This window comes from Schistocerca serialis, chromosome 2 (assembly GCF_023864345.2).
Source record: "Schistocerca serialis cubense isolate TAMUIC-IGC-003099 chromosome 2, iqSchSeri2.2, whole genome shotgun sequence".
Lineage (NCBI taxonomy): Eukaryota > Metazoa > Arthropoda > Insecta > Orthoptera > Acrididae > Schistocerca > Schistocerca serialis.
This window is the reverse complement of record NC_064639.1, coordinates 529,625,287-529,652,960: the sequence shown is the minus strand read 5'-3', so window position 1 is coordinate 529,652,960 and position 27,674 is coordinate 529,625,287. Positions and strand designations below refer to the sequence as shown.

The window sequence follows — 27,674 nt, the reverse complement described above, 5'->3', positions numbered from 1 at the left end:
TTTTGGAGAGGCACAACACTGTTACTCCTGGCATGATGATGTGGGGAGCTGAGAGTATCGCATCAGGTTATGGCTGGTAATGTCACAAGCAATTCTTGATGGCAAAACGGTACATCACACACACTCTGCATCCTCATGTCGTACCTCTTGTGCAGCATTATCATGGTGCCATTTTTCAACAAGACATGCTGCATGATATTGAAGTACACCAATTGGCAGCGAGATCCCCAGATGTGTGCCTGGCAGAACATGTGTAGAAGCAGCTTTGGAGTCAGCTCTGTCTCTACACCAGAAACCAGGATATCGGGGGCCCAGTTGAACAGTTGTGGGCAGCTTGCCTCTGGGCAGAATACAATGGCTTTATGACACCATTCCCAACCAATTTAGACGATACGTCAAGGTCCAAGGTGGTACGACGTCTTTGTACATTTAACTCAATTGTGTAATCATTGAAACATCACATGCCATCTCAAGCTTTGAAGATTCATTTCGTTTCCTCCTCCACTTGTAGGTGCTTGAATGTTTTTGGCAGGCAATGTATTTTACCAGAATATCTAAATAAGATGCATAGGTCACTCAGTGAAGTGAAGTGTTCTGTTCAAAAGAGAATCATTAACTTTGCTAGAACACCAAAAGCTTATTTAGAATGAGCCCACTTCTATAAGTGGTGTGTGATATGAGACAAATGCTGCCAACAGACAATTGTGTACCCAATTTAGAGTGAAACTGTAGGCAGTTTTAATCTGATATAGAAATACATAACATGTCCTCTGCTGCAGAATGCATGTTCCATTCTGAAGCTATCTGTGGGCTACAACCAACATGTTCTCCATGACAAGTTTTCATTCAATTGTGTCCACTGCCTGTGAAAGGCAAGATTTTGGAACTGTGTTATAGTGCTGCTTGCAGGAATGTTCATTTCCAGATGTGTTATGCATATCAAAGCAGCACTTGAATACCAAAGAAAAACTGATACATGTTTATTGGGACTAGTTAAGTCAATGTTTTTGAATGACCAGAAAGAATTGGTTGTGTACAAAAATCATAACAATTGAAAATACTATGCCAGAGACTTTAATGAATATTCCATTATTTCATACTGCATCAGTGGGTTGGAGAAGGAACCACAAAACTAATTCTGATAATATAGAAGCCACCACCAGTAAATATATTCTTAATTTTCTCAATCTGCTGCAAAGAGAATTGATGTAAATAATTGGATAACTGTTTTGTGAAGGATCTTTAATTTATCACAGATAGGTTTGACTGATAGCTTAAAGAGTTACTGAGATTCACCCTTGATTTGTCCCAAAGAATAACATACCTGATGAAGATAGAAAGATGTAATAACAGCCAGTGACAACTTCTTTTCACTATTTTTATGGTAAATTTGATATAAAGATGCTAATAAGAGAACAATAGTACAGTGATTATGTGGTAACAGTAAATATTCCAATCAGTACAGTACTAAAGTCCTGGATGGGAAGGGACATATATTTATCTAAAATTTAGAAGAGCAGAAATGTAGAACTTTACACAAGCAACCATCCCTGCTGTTTAAGTCTCTATCTACTAGATATTTAAAGATAAAATTTCTTAGTAATTTGAAAAATTCAAGCTAAGAACCTTAATGTGTTGACTGGTGCCAGTGTTGATATATTCAGTGTACACTTACAGATAATTGCAGGCAATATACCCCATCAGTCTAAAATGTTTTAAAAATTCACTAACAAAAAATAGAGAAGAGTTAAGATGATGATTATAATGCTTCAAGTTTCTAGATAGTCTACTCTCCAGCATCCCAACCCCTTTTGCCTCCCGGATACCTACCTGTCACTGTTGACACCCCCTTCCCATACACTAACATCCCTCATGCCCATCTTCCTATCACTATTGAACACTACTATTCCCAACATCCTTCAGACTCCAAACCCTCTAACTCATTCCTCATATGCCTTACTAACTTTATCCTAGCCCACAACTACTTCTCATTTGAAGGGAAGGCATACAAACAAAATTGTGGCACAGCCATGGCACCCTCCTATGCCAAACTTTTTATCAGCCATCTAGAGGAGACTTTCCTAACCCCCCCAAAACACCAAATCCCTTGTCTGGTTCAGGTTCATTGAAGATATCTTCACTATCTGGACTCAGGGCCAAGATACCCTATCTTCATTCCTTCACAACCTCAACAACTTCGATCCGATTTACATGGCCTTCCTCAACCCAGTGTGCCACTTTCCTACATGTTGACTTCCTCCTCTTTGATGGATTCATCCACACTTCTGTTCACATTAAACCCACCAATTACTAGCAGCACCTGCATTTTGACAGCTTTCATCCCTTTCACACTAAAAAAATCCATCCCCAATTTGACAGCTTTCATCCCTTTCACACTAAAAAATCCCTTCCATATAGCCTGGCCACCCAGGGACAGTGTATCTGCAGTGACAACAACTCTCTTGCTTAGTATATGGATGTTCTTGCCATTTCCTTAACAGACAGGCACTATCCCCCAGACCTAGTCCGCAAACAGATCATCATGGTATTTCCCCTCACACCGCCCCTGATAACCCACCACAAAGGAGTGTCCCCTTCATCACCCAATACCACCCCAGAATGGAACAACAGAACCACATCCTTCACCAGGACTTTGATTACCTGTCATCGTGGCCTGAAATGAGGGACATCCTTCCTGGGATACTTCTCAACCACTTCTAAAGTCATGTTCCGTCGGCCACCCAACCTCCACAACATTTTAGTCCATCCCTATGCCACTCCCAATCCCGACCCCTTGCCACACAGGTGATATTACTATGGAAGACCCAGGTGCAAAACCTGCCCAATCCACCCACCCAGCAATTCCTATTCCAGTCCTGTCACATGTTTATCGTACACCATCAGAGGCCGGGCCACCTGTGAAAGCAGCCATGTCATTTACCAGCTCTGCTGCAATCATTGCACAGTTTTTTTATATTGGTATGACTACCACACAGCTGTCCACCAGGATGAACAGCCACCGCCAAACTGTCGTCAAGAGAAAAGTAGACCACCCTGTATTACAGCATGTATTTGAACGTGACACATTCGATTTCAATGGCTGTTTCACTACTCAAGCCATCTGGATCCTTCCCTCCACCACCAGCTTTTCTGAACTGTACAGATGGGAGTAGTTATCCTTACAACACATTCTCTGCTCCCGTAATTGTCCCGGCCTCAACCTACGGTAATATACTGTCTCCACACCATCCACCCAAAAGTTTCCACCCCCTCTGTCCTGTCATCAAATCTCCCATCCTGTTTATCCTCAGCCCACTGCCAATGCATCTGCTTGTCTGTCCATGTTCCTCCCCCCCCACCCCCCCCCCCCACCCCCACCTCCTCATGCTGCATCTGTATCTAGTCTTGTTCTTGCACACGCCATCAGACAGCGTTCATCTCCCTCTCCCCACCTTTACACTACTGTCCCTTCCCTTTCCCCTTCCAGCTTGCTGCATGCATCCCACATGATGTTGCATTCCAGTTCGAGATGCTGGAGATTGTGGTTGTGTGTGCACGAAGTGTGCTTGCTTGCGTGTGTGTATGTGTGTGTCTGTGTCTCCGTCCTTTACTGACGAAGGCTGTGGCTGAAAGCTTTATGTGAGTGTCTTTCAATTGTGCCTGTCTGAACTTGAAGGGTCTTCTTTATGGTAAGTAGCAGTCTGTCTTTTCATACATTGTTACTAAAATACCTTTGTATTGATTTAAATCTGTCGTGTAATTTTTGTGTGACTTTCTTCATTTTAGAATGTTTATTAGCTTTATTATTGCATTCAATAACACTGGAAGACAATACTCAACAATCCTGTGTACTTTGCAGTATGAAAATAAGTTTGCATTACATTAGCAAACTACAATAAAGTAGTATTTATTTTTATCCATGTCATTCTGCTTGTTAGTAGCATGGCGTATTATGTACGCCATTTGTCTATAAAGGTTCAAAATTGATTTTATTCCTAGTGTACAAGAATCAGTGCTGTAATGTGATAGAAAATATACATTTGACTAATCAGTTGTGAGCAGTCGGTGTTAAGAAGTGGATGTATGGCTCCAGTGTGTCGATTTTGTTGTCTCACAAATCACAATGGAGGAACATGTCCAAATCAAGTTTCAGGACATTCTCCAGAATGTTTTGAAGAAAAGAAAAGTTAGTCCCACACACAGTGACCCCCCCTCCCCCCCCCCCCCCCCCAATGAAAAAAAAGCAACACCTGAACAACTGCCATGACTTGATTAATGAGAAATGCAGACACTTATTTCTGGGAAAAAATCAGTATGGGTAATGAGGCATAATGTTAGCAGTATGAATGAACCACAAAATGACAAAGTGCGAAAACTGACATAAAGAGTCAATGTTTTGATGACATAACAGACATTCAAGGCAATGAGACAACACCCCAATAAAGGACTTTTCTGACACTTCAACACAGTTGTATGAATGTTCAGTGTATTGTCCTCAAGTAGGGGGTAGACTATCTAGAAACCTGAAGCATTAAAACCATCCTCTTAACTCTTCTCTATTTTTTGTTAATCAAGTCTTAAAACTTTTTGGCCTCATGAGGTATATAGCCTGCAATTGTCTGTAAGTGTACACTGATCATTATTTATATTACTGTGGAAGACCCAGGTGCAAAACCTGCACAATACATCCATCCAGCACTTCCTATTCCAGTCCAATCACAGGTTTATCCTACCCCATCAGGGGTTGGGCCACCTGTGAAAGCAGCCATGTTATTTACCAGCTCTGCTGCAATCATTGCACAGTTTTCCATATTGGTATGACTACCAAACAGCTGTCCACCAGCATGAACAGCCATCGCCAAACTACAGCCAAGAGTAAAGTAGCCCAGCCTGTGGCACAGCACGTAACTGAACATGACACACTTGATTTCAATGGCTGCTTCACTACCCAAACCATTTGGATCATTCCCTCCACCACTAGCTTTTCTGAACTGCACAGATGGGAGTAGTTATTCTTGCAACACATTCTCTGCTTCCATAATTATTCTGGTCTCAATCTACAGTAATATACTGTCCCCACACCCACCACCAAAACATTTTTCACTCTCTCCCTCCTATCATCTCATTTCCCACGCTGTCCCCCCCCCCCCCCCCCCCCCCCCCCCCCCCCCCCATGTCCGTGCTCACAACCTCCTGAAGTTGCACCTGTTGGCAATCTAGTCCCTGCACACTTCAACAGACAGCATTTGTCTCTCTCCTCACTCGTACACTACTATCCCTTCCCTTCCAGATTGCTGCTTGCATCCCACGTGATGTTACATTTCGGCCCAAGATGCTGGAGTTGGTAGTCATGTGAGCGCGAGGTATGTTTGCTTTTGTGTGTGTGTGTGTGTGTGTGTGTGTGTGCACGTGTGCACGTGCACGTGCTTTACTGACAAAGGCTGTGGCCAAAAGCTATATGTGAGTGTCTTTTAATTGTGCCTGTCTGCAAGTTGACGTATCTTCTTTATGGTAAGTAGCAATCCGTATTTTCATACATTGTTGATATTCCTACCTGGAGTTTCCATTGTTTTATATTTTATTACGTGTGAAACTTGTTGAAACAATTCCTCACTGAAGTAAGGCAAAAGAACACATTACTTTCAGAATGCTTCACATTTTTCAGCCATGAAGGAATCAGTTTTGGCCATTGGAGGTAGTAGGTCATTTGATTTTCTCTTCATTTTGTTCTCTTCTTTCTTTCTTTCATTACTTTCGTCTTCATTAATATCTGTGTTTATTAGGAAAATCTTTCCTTTTTCAGTGAATTTTTGTGTGTGTAAATTTTTGGCAATGTCCATATTGAAGAAATAGTATCACATTATTTGCTTTCTTTGCCACTTCTCTTCAAGTGCAATATTCTTCTACACAAAATACAGTTCAAAAATGCTAAATTGAAAAAGAAATGTAATACCCATGTTCCCAAGGCCTGTGTTCTGTCAGTTATTCTTGCAATATCTCTTCCTGTCAGCTGTACATATTTCCCACTTGCAACTTCCAGTATTATTGGTTTCAGATCATGAAACATAGTCTTCCTTAGCTGGTGATGCTAAGCATTTGACATTATGGAAAATGAAGCCTGTGACTTGACTAGTGCCCATGCAGGTTGACCATCAGTGTGGGATTTCATGACATCTTCGTGACTGACACCCTCGAAGGATTTTTATCTGTGGCAACTTCACCTCCGTAGGTTGCTGTCTCATAAGTTTCCCTGAATTGGGCTGCTAGCTGACTAGCACGCACCTCTGTATGGCAACAGCAAATGGCTCTGGTGTGTTGTGGAGTGACGTCATTTAGGGTACGACAATAGGCTTCATCCCACAGGTCGATTGTAATCACCTGCAGTTGACTGGTGTAAGTGAAACTATTGTGATGATTGATTTTTGGCAGCATAGTAGTATCTAAAACTTGTCTTCTACCTTTGCAGCAGTGTACAATGTGTTCATGGAATCGACAGTGGAAACATACAGGTTTGTTATTCTCTGTCTTCAGCAATCTGTTCTTCTGTGGAGTATTATACTTGGCAGAACAGTTGGCTCTACCTGCTTTGGTCAGATATTGGGTTGTCATTTGATGGATGTGGCACAAGTCTGAGTTTGCCAAGTCAGTTCTCACTGGCATGTTTGATTGGTGACAGTGACTGGTGCTAAAGACTGATACCCCTTTTCTTCAGAATTCTCTATTACCTCCTGATGTATGTGGTTGATGTTCACAGCTACTCTCTCTTGCTTACTCAGTCTGACAGTTCTGGACGTCATAAAATGCTGTATCTCTTCTCTTACTACCTGGTGTATGAGAGAGGCGAGGTCATGGTGATCTTAACAACTGCCATAGTGACCACATTCAGGAGAAGCTCATCCGTCTGTTTTCTGTTGCATTTTCTCAGTGCATTGCCACCATTCAATGAAGTTATTGGTTGTTGTGGCATCCTTTACCAGAAGTATCAGTTTTGGTCAGCTTGTGTTATACTTGGATTTACAATGTTGCATAGGATCAAAACACTCCTGTCCCTGCTATCAAGCTTCTCTTAGTGGTTTTCAAACCACTACAGGACTGTGCTGTCCAAGTAAAAGTACACATTCGCCACACACATCTTGTCATCCTACCTATTGTACGAGGCATGTCCAAAAAGTAATTACCATTTTAGCAAAAACCATATTAAAACATTTTTCAAACCAAAATGTATTGTTACAAAAAAGACCATTTCTTAAACTATTTTTCTCTGGAGATGTCACCATTGTTAATATATTTGTCATAGCAAGAAACCAATGTTTCTAAGCCCTCTTCTTAAAAAGATGCCACCAGTGAAGACAGCCACTGCTGAACACCATTTTTTGTGCCATCCTCATTGTCAAAAGTACTGTCCTCTAAAATCACACTTCAAGTTCAAGAATAAGTTGTAGTCACAAGGTGCGATATTGGGGCTGTATGGCAGGAGACCAAACTGTTCCCAACCAAATTGTTGAATAAGGTTTCGAGTGACATCAGCATTATGTGGATGTATGTTGCCATGAAGCAACACAGTGCCTTGGCTGAGCATTCCATGGATTTAGTTTTGAATTGTGGTCCAAAGTTTTCTCAGTGTTTCACAGTATTGTACTGCATTGATGGTTTCATATATGGGAAGGAACTCGACACACAGAATGCCCTTTCTGTCCCAGAACACAATGCACATGATTTTTTGTGCTGAGAATGTTGTTTTGAATTTTTGCTTTTTGGGAGATCATGAGTGCCTCCTCTCCATCGAGTGTTTCTTTTATTCTGGAGTTCCATGACAAAGCCATTTACATAATTAGTCACAATTGTGTTTAAGAATTCATCTCCCTCATCACTGTATCAGGAAAGAAATGTCTACATCTACATCTACATCTACATCCATACTCCGCAAGCCACCTGACGGTGTGTGGCGGAGGGTACCCTGAGTACCTCTATCGGTTCTCCCTTCTATTCCAGTCTTGTATTGTTCGTGGAAAGAAGGATTGTCGGTATGCTTCTGTGTGGGCTCTAATCTCTATGATTTTATCCTCATGGTCTCTTCGCGAGATATACGTAGGAGGGAGCAATATACTGCTTGACTCTTCGGTGAAGGTATTTTCTCGAAACTTTAACAAAAGCCCATACCGAGCTACTGAGCGTCTCTCCTGCAGAGTCTTCCACTGGAGTTTATCTATCATCTCCGTAACGCTTTCGCAATTACTAAATGATCCTGTAACGAAGCGCGCTGCTCTCCATTGGATCTTCTCTATCTCTTCTATCAACCCTATCTGGTACTGATCCCACACTGCTGAGCAGTATTCAAGCAGTGGGTGAACAAGCGTACTGTAACCTACTTCCTTTGTTTTCGGATTGCATTTCCTTAGGATTCTTCCAATGAATCTCAGTCTGGCATCTGCTTTACCGATGATCAACTTTATATGATCATTCCATTTTAAATCACTCCTAATGCGTACTCCCAGATGATTTATGGAATTAACTGCTTCCAGTTGCTGACCTGCTATTTTGTAGCTAAATGATAAGGGATCTATCTTTCTATGTATTCACAGCACATTACACTTGTCTACATTGAGATTCAATTGCCATTCCCCGCACCATGCGTCAATTCGCTGCAGATCCTCCTGCATTTCAGTACAATTTTCCATTGTTACAACCTCTTGATACACCACAGCATCATCTGCAAAAAGCCTCAGTGAACTTCTGATGTCATCCACCAGGTCATTTATGTATATTGTGAATAGCAACGGTCCTATGACACTCCCCTGCGGCACACCTGAAATCACTCTTACTTCGGAAGACTTCTCTCCATTGAGAATGACATGCTGCGTTCTGTTATCTAGGAACTCCTCAATCCAATCACACAATTGGTCTGATAGTCCATATGCTCTTACTTTGTTAATTAAACGACTGGGGAACTGTATCGAACGCCTTGCGGAAGTCAAGAAACACGGCATCTACCTGTGAACCCGTGTCTATGGCCTCTGAGTCTCGTGGACGAGTAGCGCGAGCTGGGTTTCACACAATCGTCTTTTTCAAAACCCATGCTGATTCCTACAGAGTGGATTTCTAGTCAAAGTACTGACAAGTCACTCCATTTTGTGTACTTCTTTAAGCGTTTTCAGAATCCAGTGCGAAGACAATTTTTAAAATTTGAGTGACTTGTGACAATCTCAAATTTTGAAATTTGTGGGAACCTAACAAAAAGCTTTTATATTGTGAACCGTCTGTTTTCACAAGTTTTATCATTCACTTTCTCAACCAAATCATCGACAACAGAAGGTCGCATGCTCCAGCGTCATCTTGAACATTGGCCTGTCCATCATTGAATTGTCTCACCCACTTTCTCACAGTTCCATCAGTCTTTACATTTTCACCAGAAATCTCTGCAAATTGATGATGAATTTTAGCTGGTTTAACATTCTTTGCATTCAAAAACATCATTACAGAATGCCCTTCACAGTTGGCAAGCTCAGAGATTGTCTTTAAAATTTTTACCAATCACTGACAAATGTAAACATAATGCAGTCCAGCTGTAATGGTGTCAGTTGAAAGACAATGAACCAGAGAGATGAGTGAGGATGTGCAGAAGTGTGACACTAGTGCTGCAGTGGTGGTAGAATGAAATGGTACTTACTTTTCAGACGTGCCTCATATTTGGCAAACCGGTCAAATTCTTGGAGCCTTTTCATCAGGTACAGACGAACAACTGTGGAAAATCCTGATTCAAAATTTTGTAACTTTATCAGAAAATAGTCATAATGTTATTCTCAGATGGTACTTCTGCAGGCATCACAAGCACTTATAGACTGTGTTAGATAAGAACTCCAGATTGATGAATTCCAACGAGTGCACATAACACAATTTGCCCTGGGTGATTGTTTGTTATTGTAGATGTTATCTCACCATCATCAACAAGACAAGTTCCAGTATTCAGTCGAGATGCTCAATTAAACTGTGAAGCATTTGTTATTGTAAAAAGCTACTCAGACTCAAAGAAGGAAACTGCCAGCAAGGATCATACGATTGTAGGTGGTCAAGGGCAACTTTGAATCACTAATTGTCACAAGCAGTAACAATTGATTCCTAAAGATATGTGTGTAAGGACAACTGAACCAGTCCAGAAAAGACAGCTTATTGGCATCAGTGAAGGTTCATGCTGCGTTACCACTACAGAAAATGTAGGGGAGGAAGCTGCCAGTGGGATCTGGCATGGCTGAGGGATAATGCCAGCAAGTGTTAGCTGTTTTGCAGCAAGTTTTGGATGTTTTCAGATCTGGAAAGGGAAAACAATAGACTAAGTGGGCCATGGTAATAACCCATACCAGCAATGGAGATCGCCCATCAATTAGCTAGCACTTGTATGGGATGTCACTGGCCGAATCATGGATAATCTGGGAGGAAGTGGAAAATATGCTGCATGATGACATCATTTAACCTTCAGAGACCTTGTTCCTCTCCTGTGATCTGAGTGAAGGAGAAGGATAGCCTATGGCATCTCTCTATTGACTACCTACAAATGAACAAAATCACACAAAAATATGTCTACCCATTGCTGTACATTGATGACATGCTACACTACTTGTTAGGAGAAAATTGCTTCTCAGTTCTTGACATGCGAACAGGCTAATGGCAAATCGAGAATGACAAGGGTGACAGCCTGTCTGAGGACGACAGTCTTTTTGATTTCAGGGTTATGTCATTTGGACTAACACTCCAGCCACATGTGATGTTCAGCCTTCTTTGACATCTTCAGTTGATGTCTTTTAAGAATATCTGAGCTGCTTGATAACCATGTTGAATTGTGTCCACACTGTAAGCCTCCAACTGAATCTGAAAATGCATGTCTTCACCGCCCAAAAATCTGAATGACGATGGAGTCCGTCCCAATCCAGAGAAAATATCTTCTCCAGTCCCAACACAGTGTGACAAGAATGCCGAGGCAAAAGTTCACATGATACTTGTAGATATGGATAGGTGCAATTCTAGTACAAATTCAGGAAGGTGCTGAAAACGTGATAGCTTATGTTTCTAGACTACTCGTCAAGTATAAAAAGAACTATTCTACATACGAGAATGAGTGTCTCGCATTTTTTTTTTGCCATCATCATGTTCCAACCATATTTATTTGCCAATTGATTCATCGTTGTAATGGACCACCATTCTCTGTGTTGCACGAGTAGCCTGAAGGATCCATTGCATCAACTGGCAAGACAGACACTGAGGCTTCAGGTGTATGACATCACAAAGGTATACAAAAATAGATGCAGACACAAAGATGCCAAATGTCTTTCAAGGAATCATCACTGCATTAAATGACATTGCTGCTAAATGAAGGAAAATACAGCATTGATGAAAACTACAGGAGGAATGGAGAACCAATGAAAGGCAAATTCAAACTAGTAAACAGGACATTTTATGAGTAACTATGATTCGCTGAGGCAGAAGTGGTTGCTCATCATCCCAGCCCATCACCAGCCAGCTGTCCTAAAGTTTTTCCGTGATGCTCCAATGTCTGGTCACCTGGAATTCGTGAACTCTCTAGACAGAATCAGATGCAAGTACTCCTAGCTATGTTTGTACCAATCATTAGATGGTATGTGATTCATCATAAGGAATGCCAGCAACAGAAGCCCGTGCGTTTATTTATATAGATAAATCTGAAAAGAATTCAAATTAAATGTAACTGGACTGCAAATACTACATGGTATTGCATCCAAACTTCCTATTTTCCAATAAAAATTGTAGAGTGTAAAGATGATAATTGACTGATCATTGTTGATTCATAATAAATCTGCATTTTGAAGAATTTTTATTCACATAGAAAAAATTGTGCTATTATTTATCAGACAGTGCTGCCGTCCATTGACGTAAAGTACCTACCATATTTACTCGAATCTAAGCCGCACTCGAATCTAAGCCGCACCTGAAAAATGAGACTCGAAATAAAGGAAAACAAAATTTCCCGAATTTAAGCCGCACCTGAAATCTGAGACTCGAAATTCAAGGGGAGAGAAAAGTTTTAGGCCGCACCTCCAAATCGAAACTAAGTTGGTCCATTCTAATATGAGACACAATTTAGGTATAATGAATGACGATACAGCTACAGTAGTTTGGTTCGAGTCGTAAGCTTAGCAGTTAAGCTTTACCACGTAGCCATTGCTATGCGTCAGGCGCTCCGTCCGTATTTATACGGGTACCCTTCCTTTTTCACGTGCTTCGTCTGGTTTGGATCGATTGCTTATTTTGCTTTGATCTGATAATTGCCGTTTTCTTTGTTATAGGTGTTTATGTCACTCTAAGCTGAAAATGCATTACTGTGCTGTGTCATACATTGTTTGTCGCATTCTGATAGTGCGTGTTTACGCCCTGTCGCCGCTCGCAGCATGGCTTGCTTTTGTGCGCGCTACCGCCGCTTACAATTAAAAAACAAGAGAGAGGAATCGTCTCATTAGTGAAACAATGGCAAGAGACTATTTGTTGTTACTTACACTGCTGCTTTCTTTGATAATGATCAACAAGAACCAAATAATAGACTGCGTATGGTAGAACATGTTCTGAACGAGAGTTAGGCGAAAATTTTTCCCCGTTTGAAAATCTTTGCGGCCGCTTCTTTAGTACGTCAAATTCTGCACAGAAATTAGTCGTCTTAGATTTAAAAATCTAGTCAGTTGCCGTGCTTCATTTCTGACTGTATCACTATTGGGCATAAGAATAACATATAAACATGACACGATACGTATATTTTTCCGCATTTGCTGTTGTCTCTAGTTTCGTAGTTTATTAGGCAGACAGGATTTAAATGAGATAGCAGGAAACACGAAAGAATACATGGTAAAATGTTTATATTCGTATTACTCTTATGGTGAAGAGAATACTGCATGTGATTCACATTTCATCAGGTTCCTATTAGCAACCATCTCTTCTCACAGGTAGGAAAAAATTCAGAACTTAGAGTTGGCCATATTGACAAACATCTCAAACAGTCTTGCCAGTCGGATTTTCGTAGTACATTGAAATTCTGCTACATTCGAAGATGAACAATTCGGAATTTGTATTATTTCGTTGGATAATGTATGAAAATGCAGTGGTCGAAACTCGGGGCGGAGAAAAAAATCTCGTCTTCCATCTTTTTTTTCTTTAAATTTATTTACTGACTCATTGGTTTTGGCGCCAGTATTTATCTTTGTGCCTACAAAGCATGCCTGTGTAGCGCTACATATATTCGACGGCAGAAGTTAGTTGTGGTGGCACCTACCAACATTTTTCAGAACTTCTGCTTGCTTTGCACTCGATACTAAGCCGCAGGCTGTTTTTTGGATTACAAAAACCGGAAAAAAAGTGCGGCTTAGATTCGAGTAAATACGGTACTCCCCAGCAAAGTATGTAAGCTGTTGTGTGGAATCAAGATCTACCATTTCAGTGAAAATAAATTATCAACTGGTGGAGTTCAATGATTAATGGAAAATCTCATATAAAGATGTGAAACAAATACTAACAAAGAGATAGAGGGGCTGGCCAGTACTTACCTCAGCTCAGTACAGTCGATAGATACACAAAAAACAGAACCGAAAATTTACGTTCCTAGCTTTCGGAACAAATGTTCCTTCATCGGGAGGAGAGAGGGGAAAGAAAGGGAAGAAGGGAAAGTGGATTCAGTTACTCACAACCCAGGTTATGAAGCAACAGGGAAAGGAAAACAAGGAGGGTAGCAAGGATGGAGGCATGGTTGTCAGAGGGAAGCCAAAGATATTCTACTGTAAGTATTGTGCCAGCTTCAAACCAAAGAGGATGCATACAGAAGTAAAGAGGTATATAGTATAAAGATAAACACAACTATGTAGGATGAAAAGATGCGTGAATGGCTAAAGAGGAAAGAGAAAGAGGAGAAGACTGAAGAGTAAATGGGAGTGAGGTTGTTTAACGTAGGTTCAGTCCAGGGGGATAGCGGGATGAAAGGATGTGTTGGAGTGCAAGTTCCCATCTCCGCAGTTCAGAGGGACTGGTGTTGGGTGGGAGAAGCCAAATGGCACATACGGTGTAGCAGGTTCCTAGGTTCCTAGAATTATGCTGGAGGGCATGCTCCGCTACTGGGTATTGGACATCTCCTAGGCGGACAGTTCGTCTGTGTCCGTTTGTGCGCTCAGCCAGTTTAGTTGTTGTCATACCAATGTAAAAGGCTGTGCAGTGCTGGCATGTCAGCTGATAAATGACGTGTGTAGTTTCACACGTGGCCCTGCCTAGAATTGTGTATGTTTTACCAGTAGCGGGGCTGGAGTAGGTGGTTGTTGGGGGATGCATGGGGCAGGTTTTGCAGCAGGGTCGGTTACAGGGGTAGGAACCGCTGAGTAGAGAAGGTAGTCTGGGAATATTGTAGGGTTTAACAAGGATGTTATGGAGGTTAGGGGGGCGACGAAAGGCAACTCTGGGTGGTGTGGGGAGAATTTTGTCAAGGTATGATCTCATTTCAGGGGTTGACTTGAGAAAGTCATATCCCTGGTGCAGTAATTTGTTGATGTATTCGAGGCCAGGATAATATTGGGTGACAAGGGGGAAGCTTCTGTGTGGTCTGGGGGTATGAACATTGTTGTTGGGCAGGGAGGAATGTATTGCTCGGGAGATCTGTTTGTGGACAAAGTCTGCAGTCCCAACAGCTCCTATCTCTCTTCAAAGTCCTCCACCTCTCAAACCCCTGCTTGGAGAACACACTCAGGAACATCATCCTAGAAGCCAGCTCCAAACTTGAGTTCCATGCCACACACCACCTGAAAAAACTATCCACAGTGCTAGTGCAACACCTAAGAAGTGAGGTCCCTCTCCCTATCCCTCACAAACACCAACCACAACAGAACCTTCAACAAACCCCCCTCATAGCCAACAAACCTAGCCTAGCCACCCTACTCAATCTCCCCATCCCAGCACATACCCCACACAGACCAAATCTCAACTATAACCACAGTCAAATGCCACATATCACCAGTCCCAATTCAGTTCTAAACCTCTCATCCAGATCCCTCTCTCCTCCAGAGACATCTGTTCCATCAAAAGGCTTAACCTTTAGCCCCACGCCTAAATTCAACCACACTGCCCTGGTTAAAGATCTCTTCTCATTCACCCGGAACCTCAACTGGAAATATCACTTCACTACCCAAACACAGCCCCCAAATACTAGACCCAATGTTGAATCCTGTCTAGAACAGTTCCGACCGCCTTCTCAAAGGGATCCTCCTCCCCTCCCCCAAAACCATCCCTTGCAGACATTTCAGGAAATCCTCACATCCAGTGTTGCCTCCCAGTCCTCCTTGAAGAACATCCTGACAACCCCCAACATCGCCCCAGCTCTATTATCATCCTCCCGCCAGATAAAGGCTCCACAACTGTGGTACTTGACCATGTGGAGTATGTGGCAGAAGGACTGCGTCAACTCTCCGAGACCTCAACCTACAAAGCTGTTACCCAGGATCCCATTCCCTCCATCCAGACCGAGCTGCAGAGAATCCTAAAAATCCAAGGTCCCTCACAAGGCCTCACAACGGCTTACTCACTCCACCTGAGCCACGTACCCCTACCTTCTACCTATTACCCAAAATCCACAAAGAGAACCATCCTGGCCGTTCCATTGTAGCAGGCTTCAAAGCCCCAAAAGAACGTATCTCAGCTCAGGTAGACCAACACCTCCAACCTATCACCCACAGACTCCCATCCTACATCAAAGACACAAACCACTTCCTAGAACCCCTCAAATCCATTCCCACTCCTCTCCCACCTGAAACCTTTCTTGTCACCATAGATGCTACATCCCTTTACACAAACATCCCACATACCCATGGTCTCTCTGCCCTTGAGCACTACCTCCCCCAACGCCCACCCGAAGATCTTCCAAAAACCTCGTTCCTTATCACACTTACCAACTTCATCCTCACCCATAATTACTTCACTTTTGAAGGCCAGACCTACAAACAAATCAGGGGAACACCCATGGGAACCAGGATGGCTCCGTCCTATGCCAACCTCTTCATAGGCTGCATGGAGACGGCTTTCCTGAAGACCCAACAGCTGCTTCCCCTGGCCTGGTATAGGTTTATAGATGACATCTTTGTGGTCTGGACTCATGGTGAAGAAACACTCCTTAATTTCCTCCATAACCTCAACTCCTTTTCGAATCTGAATTTCACCTGGTCCTTCTCCAAAACCCAAGCCACCTTCCTGGATGTTGACCTCCATCTTGTTGAAGCTCACATCCACACCTCTGTCCATATCAAACCCACAAACAAACAACAGTACCTTCACTTTGATAGCTGCCATCCATTCCACTCAAACACTCCCTTCCCTACAGCCTAGGTATTCGTGGCAAACATATCTGCTCCAGTGACGAATCCCTTAACAATTACACCAATAACCTGACCAGTGCTTTCCTCTCCCGCAACTATCCTGCAGACCTTGTCCACAAACAGATCTCCCGAGCAATACATTCCTCCCCATCCAACAACAATGTTCCTACCCCTAGACCACACAGAAGCTTCCCCCTTGTCACCCAATATTATCCTGGCCTCGAATACATCAACAAATTACTCCGCCAGGGATATGACTTTCTCAAGTCAACCCCTGAAATGAGATCATCCCTTGACAAAATTCTCCCCACACCACCCAGAGTTGCCTTTCGTCGCCCCCCTAACCTCCGTAACATCCTTGTTAAACCCTACAATATTCCCAGACTACCTTCTCTACCCAGCGGTTCCTACCCCGCTGCAAAACCTGCCCCATGCATCCCCCCACAACCACCTACTCCAGCCTCGCTACTGGTAAAACATACACAATTCAAGGCAGGGTCACGTGTGAAACTACACATGTCATTTATCAACTGACATGCCAGCACTGCACAGCCTTTTACATTGGTATGACAACAACTAAACTGGCTGAGCGCACAAACGGACACAGACGGACTGTCCGCCTAGGAGATGTCCAATACCCAGTAGCGGAGCATGCCCTCCAGCATAATTCTAGGGACCTAGGAACCTGCTACACCGTATGTGCCATTTGGCTTCTCCCATCCAACACCAGTCCCTCTGAACTGCGGAGATGGGAACTTGCACTCCAACACATCCTTTCATCCCGCTATCCCCCTGGACTGAACCTACGTTAAACAAACCTCACTCCCATTTACTCTTCAGTCTTCTCCTCTTTCTCTTTCCTCTTTAGCCATTCACGCATCTTTTCATCCTACATAGTTGTGTTTATCTTTATACTATATACCTCTTTACTTCTGTATGCATCCTCTTTGGTTTGAAGCTGGCACAGTACTTACAGTAGAATATCTTTGGCTTCCCTCTGACAACCATGCCTCCATCCTTGCTACCCTCCCTATTTTCCTTTCCCTGTTGCTTCATAACCTGGGTTGTGAGTAACTGAATCTCCTTTCCCTTCTTCCCTTTCTTTCCCCTCTCTCCTCCCTAATGAAGAAACATTTATTCCGAAAGCTAGGAACGTAAATTTTCGATTCTGTTTTTTGTGTATCTATCAGCTGTACTGAGCTGAGGTAACAACTGGTGGAGTTGACAAACTTGGTGTGAAAGTGTGGTTCAGTAAAGTTTCCTGCTACTGAAGTCTGTTTAAAAAAGGAGGTTCCAGAAGAAACATGGCAAGAATGTATCATAAGTTCTTGTAAGGACATATGCGGAACACCAAGGCAGTTTAATCTATCACAAACAAAATTACATCACATAGCACATAAGACACTGCCTTTATGTGTATACAACTGAAGACATTTAAGAACTAGATCCTCTTGACAGGAAGACCCTCCTGAATACAATTGTTTCCTCCACTTGCAGCTGTGTGTTTTACGACCCACCTTCTAATTTCTTATGATGGGTCTGTATTTGGCCTCTTGGCTGCTGTGACTGGGTTCAGGACCTGAGGTGGCATGTGATACATCACCCTGGCCCCCATCTCCACCCACACTGTTGCCTGTGCCCCGCCACGTGGAGGTGGGCCATTTTGTAATCTATTTTGTTTTGTTCTTTTCTGTTAATGATGCAGCATGTTTGGAAAACTTTTGCAATTAACAAAATTTCACAGTTAAATAGGTAAGATAGAAATATAAATGTACTTAAATGGAGTTAATAATTTGGAAAAAGGAAAAGTTGAATGTATGGTAGAGAAAAAAAAGACGAGAGAGAGAGAGAGAGAGAGAGAGAGAGAGAGAGAGAGAGAGAGAGAGTCACTTCAGAGTTGCGAGTGGTGGTGAGAGTTTTGGGATTTGACTTCAAGACAGTGACTGCCATTCACAATTTTTAATTGCTATACTCTGTTTTAATACCTGGTGCAGATTATTAACTATTTACATTGCCATTTGTTTGAATTGTGTTACACGTTACGTTGAACACTTCACATTTAACTCTGCTCTGTGTACTCCTTGTTGTCGATGCATTTCGGCTAGCCTTCTGTACTGTCTTGTACTTCAATATTCTGCATAGATAGAATATGATACATCGTTTGTTTGTGAGTTAACTTCTGACCATTGCTGTTCATATCTTATCAGTGTGTTTATAGATGGGTTCCCGGGTTCGATTCCTGCCGGGGTCAGGGATTTTCTCTGCCTCGTGATGTCCTTAGGTTAGTTAGGTTTAAGTAGTTCTAAGTTCTAGGGGACTGATGACCATAGATGTTAAGTCCCATAGTGCTCAGAGCCATTTGAACCATTTTTTGTGTATAGATTATTGCTCTGTGTTGTTTGGGTCAATGTGCAGTGTGTGTTATGTTTGTGAGCTGTCTGCAGAAGATGACTATGGTTCTAGGGAACCTTCTTCCCCACATGTGCATCTGGATGTCTGTTGCAGACACACTGATCAAGTGAGGAATTGTACCTTACCGCTGCTGGGATCGCTATGTTTTAGTTTAGTCTTTCCCTGAGGTCAGGGAAGAAGGTGCACAGTCTCTAACCTTTAAACCTTTGTAGCTGTAGTCCCATTGACCTTGGCAGGTATCCAAATGCCAAGTTTTTAGCTGATGTCTTGTTTGTATGGGTACTCTGTTGCTCTCTTGAACCTGGTCTGGTCTGGTCTCCCCATCTTAAGCAAGTACATCGCTGCTCTGTGTCTTACCATGAGGTCTATCGGGAAAACTCCATTTACCCCATGCAGTGCTTCCTCTGAGGATTAGTTGAAGGCCCCCTGACAGTCTTAATAAGACACTTCTTGGATAACCATTCATGTTAGCACACCACTTTCAGGCAAAAAAGTGCCCACCCAGGATTGAACCTGTCTGATGGATTAACAGTGAGGGCCAGTGTGCCAGCCAGCCTGGATGAGGATTTTAGGCAGTTTCCCATATCTGACTAGGTGAATACTGGGCTAGTACCCACAACCCATCTCAAATTGCAGTTGGGGTACACGCCAACTCTGTGTAGATTTGGAATAAAGGCGAAAGAAGAAGAAGAAGATACTGATGAGAGGAATCCCATTGTTGGTATGCTGCATCATACTCAAAAAATTTCAGACTTCTGTGGAAACATTTTGTTTTCTGCAGAAGACCCTTAGTATCTATCGGAATTGTATCCTAATTTGGGATACACAATGTACATACACAGTCTTAAAATATTCATGATAGCACAAAACAATATGTCTAATGTGGGCTAGTGAAATAAAGACATTTGTCCATTCCCTTGTTGAAAGGGACCGATGACCGTAGCAGTCTGGTCCCTTCAATCCCCACAAACCAACCCACCAACCTTGTTGAAAACTAGTTACTGCTGTAGTGTATATTTAATGTATTGGAGCAATTTGTATACCACCAGACATTGGATCTTCAACCTGTCAGACGCACTCATTGGTATTTTACTCTTCACAACAAGATCTGTTCAAAAGTTCTTAAATGACAAATATTGAGTTCCTGGCTTAAATGTGATGGACTCATTCGGTGGTGATAGCCATTAATCTCGAAAACCTACTAACCTCTGCCCTCCCTCCCTCCCCCCCCCCCCCCCTTTCAATCTGGTTGCTGCATGAAACAATGTGGAAAAAATTGAAAATGGAAGAAATGTATTCTATGAGAATACTTGTTAGGCTCTTGCTCTCTATGTCAGTAAAGATATTTCAAGAAATTAAGTGCAGATGTGATGTTGTTCATAGCAGAATTGATCCACATATAGCAGTGCATTTATTGGTGGAAACTAGATTATTGGAAGAAAAGGGAAAATGAATATTTCTATGGATGTTACACGCAAACAGATTTGCACAGGTAGAGGACAGTAAAGGCAACAGTATTTGACTCAATGGAAAAGTTATTTGTGTTTTAATGTATGATACCAGATTAGTAAGTATTTTAAAGATGCCAGATGATGTATATTTGTGCAGTTCATGCAGTTAAGTGAATTTCTGTAAGGGGGGATGTAGAAAGCTGAAGAAATCTGTTGAGGAGTTTTTCAATGTGTTGGATGCAATGTGTCAACAATGTTTCAGTGTTGATCCTCATGGTCTTAGGAATGTCCACATTCTTGGCACCCTGATTTTTCAATGACAATTATATAAATTTTTATGATTGATCCATTTCTTGATACAATCATTCACTGCTGCAGCCCAGATTAGGACTAATGTTGTTTTCAATATGTCAGCTAGCTAATGCTGAAAATTGGAACAAGTAGGATTGCTGCTAGGAAAGCAGCCTCCCACCACTTGTGTAGCAAACAGCTCAAGTAGATGAATGAATTGTGCGAGGTTGTGCGTAGTGATCAGTGTAGATTCTGTCATGCCATCAGTGATGGTCCTTAATGCTAACTAAGATAGCAGCGGTTACCAGACTGTATCAGGCAGCATATACAGCCATCATGGTGTGGCATTCCGCTGTCCGTCATACAGTGTCAGGTAGATGTATTCTTCCAATATAGCAATACCCACACACACTCCTCGAGTTACCTGAGGAGCGCCAAATGTTCAGGAACTCCCTGACCAGAATTATTTCATGACTCGTCTCCTGTAGTGCACATGTGAGCTATGGTAGATTGCATCTCACCTGATCTGCATTACCAACTATATCCCTTGACCAGTTGCGGCAACATGCAGAAGTTACATAGAGTACTAACTCTGAACCTCTTCACCTCCTGCATGTCATGTACCACACTTGGGACTGGTGATTTTTCTCTGCATACAGAACACAAGTAACAGCAAAGATACATGCACCAATACTTTGCTAACCCTCCACAAGGTATCATTACCTACTGCAACAAGTTTCATCACTCTGTGTCGTCAGTTACACATAATAGAAATATTAGATGGATAAACATATTTTCCTACTAGTGGGACTGAAGAGGTGAAGATGGAATCCTGCATCTCTATGAGTGCCTTTCTGCATGATAGCAGGACAGTGTTGTAAATGCTGAGAGCTGTGTGTAGGAGAGCTTTAGTCTCAAACAATCTGTCCATAGATATACGGCTACGTACTGACAGTCATACATCTCAATAAAACTTCACTCTTAGGAGGCCATTACTTAAGAGTGCTCAGTTTTCACTTGGCACAAGTGTACATTCTTGGAGGGCTTTTAATGCATACTGTTTAATTTTGATCCATCTCTCTCTCTCTCTCTCTCTCTCCCTCTCTCTCTCTCTCCCTCTCCCACCCTCCCTCTCTCCCCCCTCCCTCTCTCCCCCCTCCCTCTCTCCCCCCTCCCTCTCTCCCCCCTCCCTCTCTCCCCCCTCCCTCTCCCCCCTCCCTCCCTCCCTCCCCCTCCCTCTCCCCCCTCCCTCCCCCCATACAAAATTTGAAAGATTACTGTGTAATGCAATGTTTGCTGAAATATTTTATTCACTTGATTAAAACTGATAATAGTGTCATTATATTTGTAAGATTTCTTTTTTATCCCTCCAGCAGATAAAGTTATAATTTTTTACTGTGGAAATAATTGGATAGATCATATTTTAGTAATTTAACTTAATATATCTGTTGAGCAGTATGAGGATATGTATGACCAAGCATTTGTTTCATTGTGAAATTATTCACATTCATTGTATCTTAAATTTCAGGAAGAATTTTCTACCTATGATGCTAATGAACCTTTCATCCAAAACTTAATAATGAATTTAGATGGCTTCTTAAAGTCTTTTAAATCCAGCCTTACCCAAAATAACTATGATGTTCTCGTCAGCATTCTAACAACTGAAGTGACTTCTCACTTAGAAAAAGTTGTGCTGAAATCAACATTCAACAGGGTACGTATATTGGACTTACAAACTGTTCTCTATTAAATTTTACTTTTATGGAAGTTATGATAATGTACATGGATTGAGACATGTAACAAACTGTATTAGCTAGTCTTTTGGGGGTTGACAGAAGTACATGAGAGATGAACATATAAACTGGAAATACATAAAAAAACTATGGTGCAATGTATAAAGTATGGGTGGGAAGGGGAGGGGAGGGGGGGGGGGGGACACCGTGTTCACCAAAGAAAGCAATCTCTTGGATGTGTCAGCTTAGTTCTTCTGAAAGAGAATTCAGTTTATCTAAAAAATTTGGTGCTGGTTTCCTACATAGCTGCCATTACCTGTGGCCAGGAAATTATAACTTGTATGTTCAGATATGTAGTTTGACTCTCAAAATGTTGTAGATTTATTGAACTTTCTGCTTTCAATACACTTATCTTTGTATTGCTGGTATTAAATCTGAATACACAAACAAAACTGTGATTAAATAGTGTTTATTGCAGAAAAAAATTGTGAAGGAATTCTTGTATTCAAATACGAGGTGCGGCTAGAAAAAAACCGGACTGATGCTGGAAAAAACATTTATTTACAATTATTTACAATTTCATGTTATCTCCTTCAATGTACTCTCCTCCTCGGTCTCTACACCGCTCCATACGAATTTTCCACTGTTCATAGCAATGCTGCAGATCATTTTCGGTAAGTCCATACATTACTTCCATCGCTTTTTCTTTTACTGCTTCAACAGTCTCAAATCTAGTTCCTTTCAAAGCTGACTTTACTTTAGGGAAAAGAAAAAAGTCACAGGGGGCCAAATCAGGTGAGTAGGGTGGATGATCTAAGATGGGAATGTTGTGTTTTGCCAAAAACGTCTTCACTGACAACGCACTGTGAGCTGGGGCATTGTCTTGGTGAAGGATCCATGACTTTTTTCTCCACAAATCGTTCCGTTTTCTCCGTACTCGCTCACGTAGGGTAGCCAGGATGCTAATGTAGTAATGCTGATTCACTGTTTGTCCCTCTGGTACCCAATCAATGTGCACAATCCCTTTGATGTCAAAAAAAACAATCATCATTGCCTTGAATTACGATTTTGACATTCGTGCTTTTTTTGTCGTGGAGAACCAGGAGTTTTCCAATGCATCGATTTTGTAAGAAGGTGGGATCACTTTCAATGTTTTCCAGGATGTCAGAACAAATCATTCTTCGGTGTTCCTTCTGTTCAGTTGTGACACACTTTGGAACCATTTTTGAACACACTTTGTTCATGTTGAAACTTTCATGAAGAATCTGCCTAACACTTTCCTTGTCAACTCCTGTTAACTCAGACACTGCTCTGATTGTTAAACGGGGATCTTGTCGAACAAGTTTACCGATTTTTTCAATGTTTGCATCAGTTTTTGCTGACATTGGTCTGCCAGTGCGAGTGTCATCACTGGTGTCTTCGCGGCCATCTTTAAATCGTTTAAACCACTCAAACACTTGTGTTCGCGATAAACAATCATCGCCGTACACTTGTTGTAACATTACAAACGTTTCACTTGCAGATTTTCCTAGTTTGAAACAAAATTTGATGTTAACACGCTGTTCTTTCTGTACACTCAACATTTTCCGACGCACAGACAAAACGTCAACTACTTAAAACAGACGCCACGGGCAGACTGAGTGCAGGAGGCAGATGCAACTCGAGCAGTAGGCGGAGCGAGAGTCACATGACAGGCCACGCGACTTTCAGCCTTATTGCATTCGTTTCATTGTTTCACCAGTACTAGTCCGGTTTTTTTCTAGCCACACCTCGTATATATGCAAACATGTGATCATTCTGTTTAAATTTCTTTTACAGCTTTTTACATCACAAAGAAACACATGAAAAACAAGATAATACAAAATTTAGTGTTCATAGTGGAATACAGTGATACAATTTGAAACATGGAGAGATACACAGTTCAACTTTACATTCACAGGATTCACATACATAGGTTCATTTCCCGATGTACCTGCAGGAGAATCATTCATAACAATGTGATCTGTGAAAATAATTCAAGAAACGTATACAGCAACCATCTATACAGCAAATCTAGAATTACTACTATTTACAGATGATGTGTAATCTGAATAATCATCAAATACTATGATTTTATCATCTGTAGAATCTACAAGGACTTTTTTAAATTAATTGTTCCAAACATTTCTTCTATTCACTGCACTTTCTGAACACAAAATCAACATGAAACGCACAAAACAAAGAGAGCTCTGAAATCAAGCAAAAGACAATAAAAAAAGGTTTCAAAATGACAAATTTTTCAAGTGATGCTGCTACAGCCATTCAGTGGTCACAAGGGAAACTATAAAGTATGCAAGCCTCACAGGCATATTCAGGAGTCGTAAATATATGTTCAACACCGCGTAAGATCATCATAACTGGCGTGACATAATATTAAGTCCGCTGCATATCCTAGTTTCCTGCAGTCACTGTAATATTATGTTGACCACACCCTAAATGTTAAGACAGAAAAATCAAAACCATGTATCTCAATTTTTACAAGTTGCATTACCAGGGTTGCCATAAGTTTCCCAAAGTGAAATTCCCTGATATTTCCCTGATTTCCAGACAAGTTTTAGCATCTTTCCCTCACAAATTCTGAGATATCAAGGGTAAGTTAAGACGATTTTTGACAATCTGTCTTTGCAACTATGGTACAAGAAACAATAGCGCAAACAAGGAAATATCTAAAGAAAAATCTTGCAAGCAGATGGCATTTTCTGATTTGAGCAAAAATCTTAAGTACTAACATCAACATCTTTTGTAACAAACTGTCTTTAGATGGAGAAAGCAAGCCAAATGGTATGTGTGTTCATTAAGACCACTGATGTTATTTTATTTCAATAAAATGAAATACATTTGGTGACAGAAATACGCATTTCCTTGGAGACACAAGACCGATTTAAATTATCTTTGCCGATTTCAGAAATAAGCTCAGAAAAAAGTACACCTCTTGAAAGAAGTGTATAAAGTGGGGAAGAAGTGTGTAAATGAACAGTGTTGTTGTTGTTGTTGTGGTCTTCAGTCCTGAGACTAGTTTGATGCAGCTCTCCATGCTACTCTATCCTGTTCAAGCTTTTTCATCTCCCAGTACCTACTGCAACCTACATCCTTCTGAATCTGCTTAGTGTATTCATCTCTTGGTCTCCCCCTATGATTTTTACCCTCCACGCTGCCCTCCAATACTAAATTGGTGATCCCTTGATGCCTCAGAACATGTCCTACCAACCGATCCCTTCTTCTGGTCAAGTTGTGCCACAAACTTCTCTTCTCCCCAATCCTATTCAATACTTCCTCATTAGTTATGTGATCTACCCATCTAATCTTCAGCATTCTTCTGTAGCACCACATTTCAAAAGCTTCTATTCTCTTCTTGTCCAAACTATTTACCGTCTATGTTTCACTTCCATACATGGTTACACTCCATACAAATACTTTCAGAAATAACTTTCTGACACTTAAATCTATACTCGATGTTAACAAATTTCTCTTCTTCAGAAACGCTTTCCTTGCTATTGCCAGTCTACATTTTATATCCTCTCTACTTTGTCCATCATCAGTTATTTTGCTCCCCAAATAGCAAAACTCCTTTACTACTTTAAGTGTCTCATTTCCTAATCTAATACCCTTAGCATCACCCAACTTAACTCGACTACATTCCATTATCCTTGTTTTGCTTTTGTTGATGTTCATCTTATATCCTCCCTTCAAGACACCATCCATTCCGTTCAACTACTCTTCCAAGTCCTTTGCTGTCTCTGACAGAATTACAATGTCATCGGCGAACCTCAAAGTTTTTACTTCTTCTCCATGGATTTTAATACCTACTCCAAATTTTTCTTTTGTTTCCTTTACTGCTTGCTCAATATAGAGATTGAATAACATCGGGGAGAGGCTGCAACCCTGTCTTACTCCCTTCCCAACCACTGCTTCCCTTTCATGTCCCTCAACTCTTATAACTGCCATCTGGTTTCTGTACAAGTTGTAAATAGCCTGTCGCTCCCTGTATTTTACCCCTGCCACCTTTAGAATTTGAAAGAGAGTATTCCAGTCAACATTGTCAAAAGCTTTCTCTAAGTCTACAAATGCTAGAAACGTAGGTTTGCCTTTCCTTAATCTTTCTTCTAAGATAAGTCGTAAGGTCGGTAGTGCCTCACATGTTCCAGTATTTCTTCGGAATCCAAACTGATCTTCCCCGAGGTCGGCTTCTACTAGTCTTTCCATTCGTCTGTAAAGTATTCGTGTTTGTACTTTGCAGCTGTGGCTTATTAAACAGATTGTTCGGTAATTTTCACATCTGTCAACACCTGCTTTCTTTGGGATTGGAATTATTATATTCTTCTTGAAGTCTGAGGGTATTTCGCCTGTTTCATACATCTTGCTCACCAGATGGTAGAGTTTTGTCAGGACTGGCTCTCCCAAGGCCGTCAGTAGTTCCAATGGAATGTTGTCTACTCCGGGGGCCTTGTTTCGACTCAGGTCCTTCAGTGCTCTGTCAAACTCTTCACGCAGTATCGTATCTCCCATTTCATCTTCATCTACATCCTCTTCCATTTCCATAATATTGTCCTCAAGTGCATCGCCCTTGTATAGACTCTCTATATACTCCTTCCACCTTTCTGCTTTCCCTTCTTTGCTTAGAACTGGGTTTCCATCTGAGCTCTTGATGTTCATACATGTGGTTCTCTTATCTCCAAAGGTCTCTTTAATTTTCCTGTAGGCAGTATCTATCTTACCCCTAGTGAGATAAGCCTCTACATCCTTACATTTGTCCTCTAGCCATCCCTGCTTAGCCATTTTGCACTTCCTGTCGATTTCATTTTTGAGACGTTTGTATTCCTTTTTGCCTGCTTCATTTACTGCATTTTTATATTTTCTCCTTTCATCAATTAAATTCAATATTTCTTCTGTTACCCAAGGATTTCTACTAACCCTCTTCTTTTTACCTACTTGATCCTCTGCTGCCTTCACTACTTCATCCCTCAAAAACTACCCATTCTTCTTCTACTGTATTTCTTTCCCCCATTCCTGTCAATTGTTCCCTTATGCTCTCCCTGAAACTCTGTACAACCTCTGGTTCTTTCAGTTTATCCAGGTCCCATCTCCTTAAATTCCCACCTTTTTGCAGTTTCTTCAGTTTTAATCTACAGGTCATAACCAATAGATTGTGGTCAGAGTCCACATCTGCCCCTGGAAATGTCTTACAATTTAAAACCTGGTTCCTAAATCTCTGTCTTACCATTATATAATCTATCTGATACCTTTTAGTATCTCCAGGGTTCTTCCATGTATACAACCTTCTATCATGATTCTTAAACCAAGTGTTAGCTATGATTAAGTTGTGCTCTGTGCAAAATTCTATCAGGCGGCTTCCTCTTTCATTTCTTAGTACCAATCCATATTCACCT

At 41.5% G+C, this 27,674-nt stretch overlaps 1 protein-coding gene across 4 annotated transcripts in view; it reads left to right on the top strand.

The window, feature by feature from the left end:
• Positions 1 to 27,674, top strand: part of LOC126457496 (conserved oligomeric Golgi complex subunit 4) — a 123,608-nt gene that overhangs the window by 79,836 nt on the left and 16,098 nt on the right. For 3 of the 4 annotated variants that reach the window (XM_050093802.1, XM_050093800.1, XM_050093803.1), the window contains one exon: positions 22,044 to 22,229. The exons of the other annotated variant lie outside the window; for it this stretch is intronic. In XM_050093802.1, the coding sequence (XP_049949759.1) occupies positions 22,044 to 22,229 (186 nt within the window). The remainder of the gene's footprint in view (positions 1 to 22,043; positions 22,230 to 27,674) is intronic. 4 annotated transcript variants of the gene reach the window in all.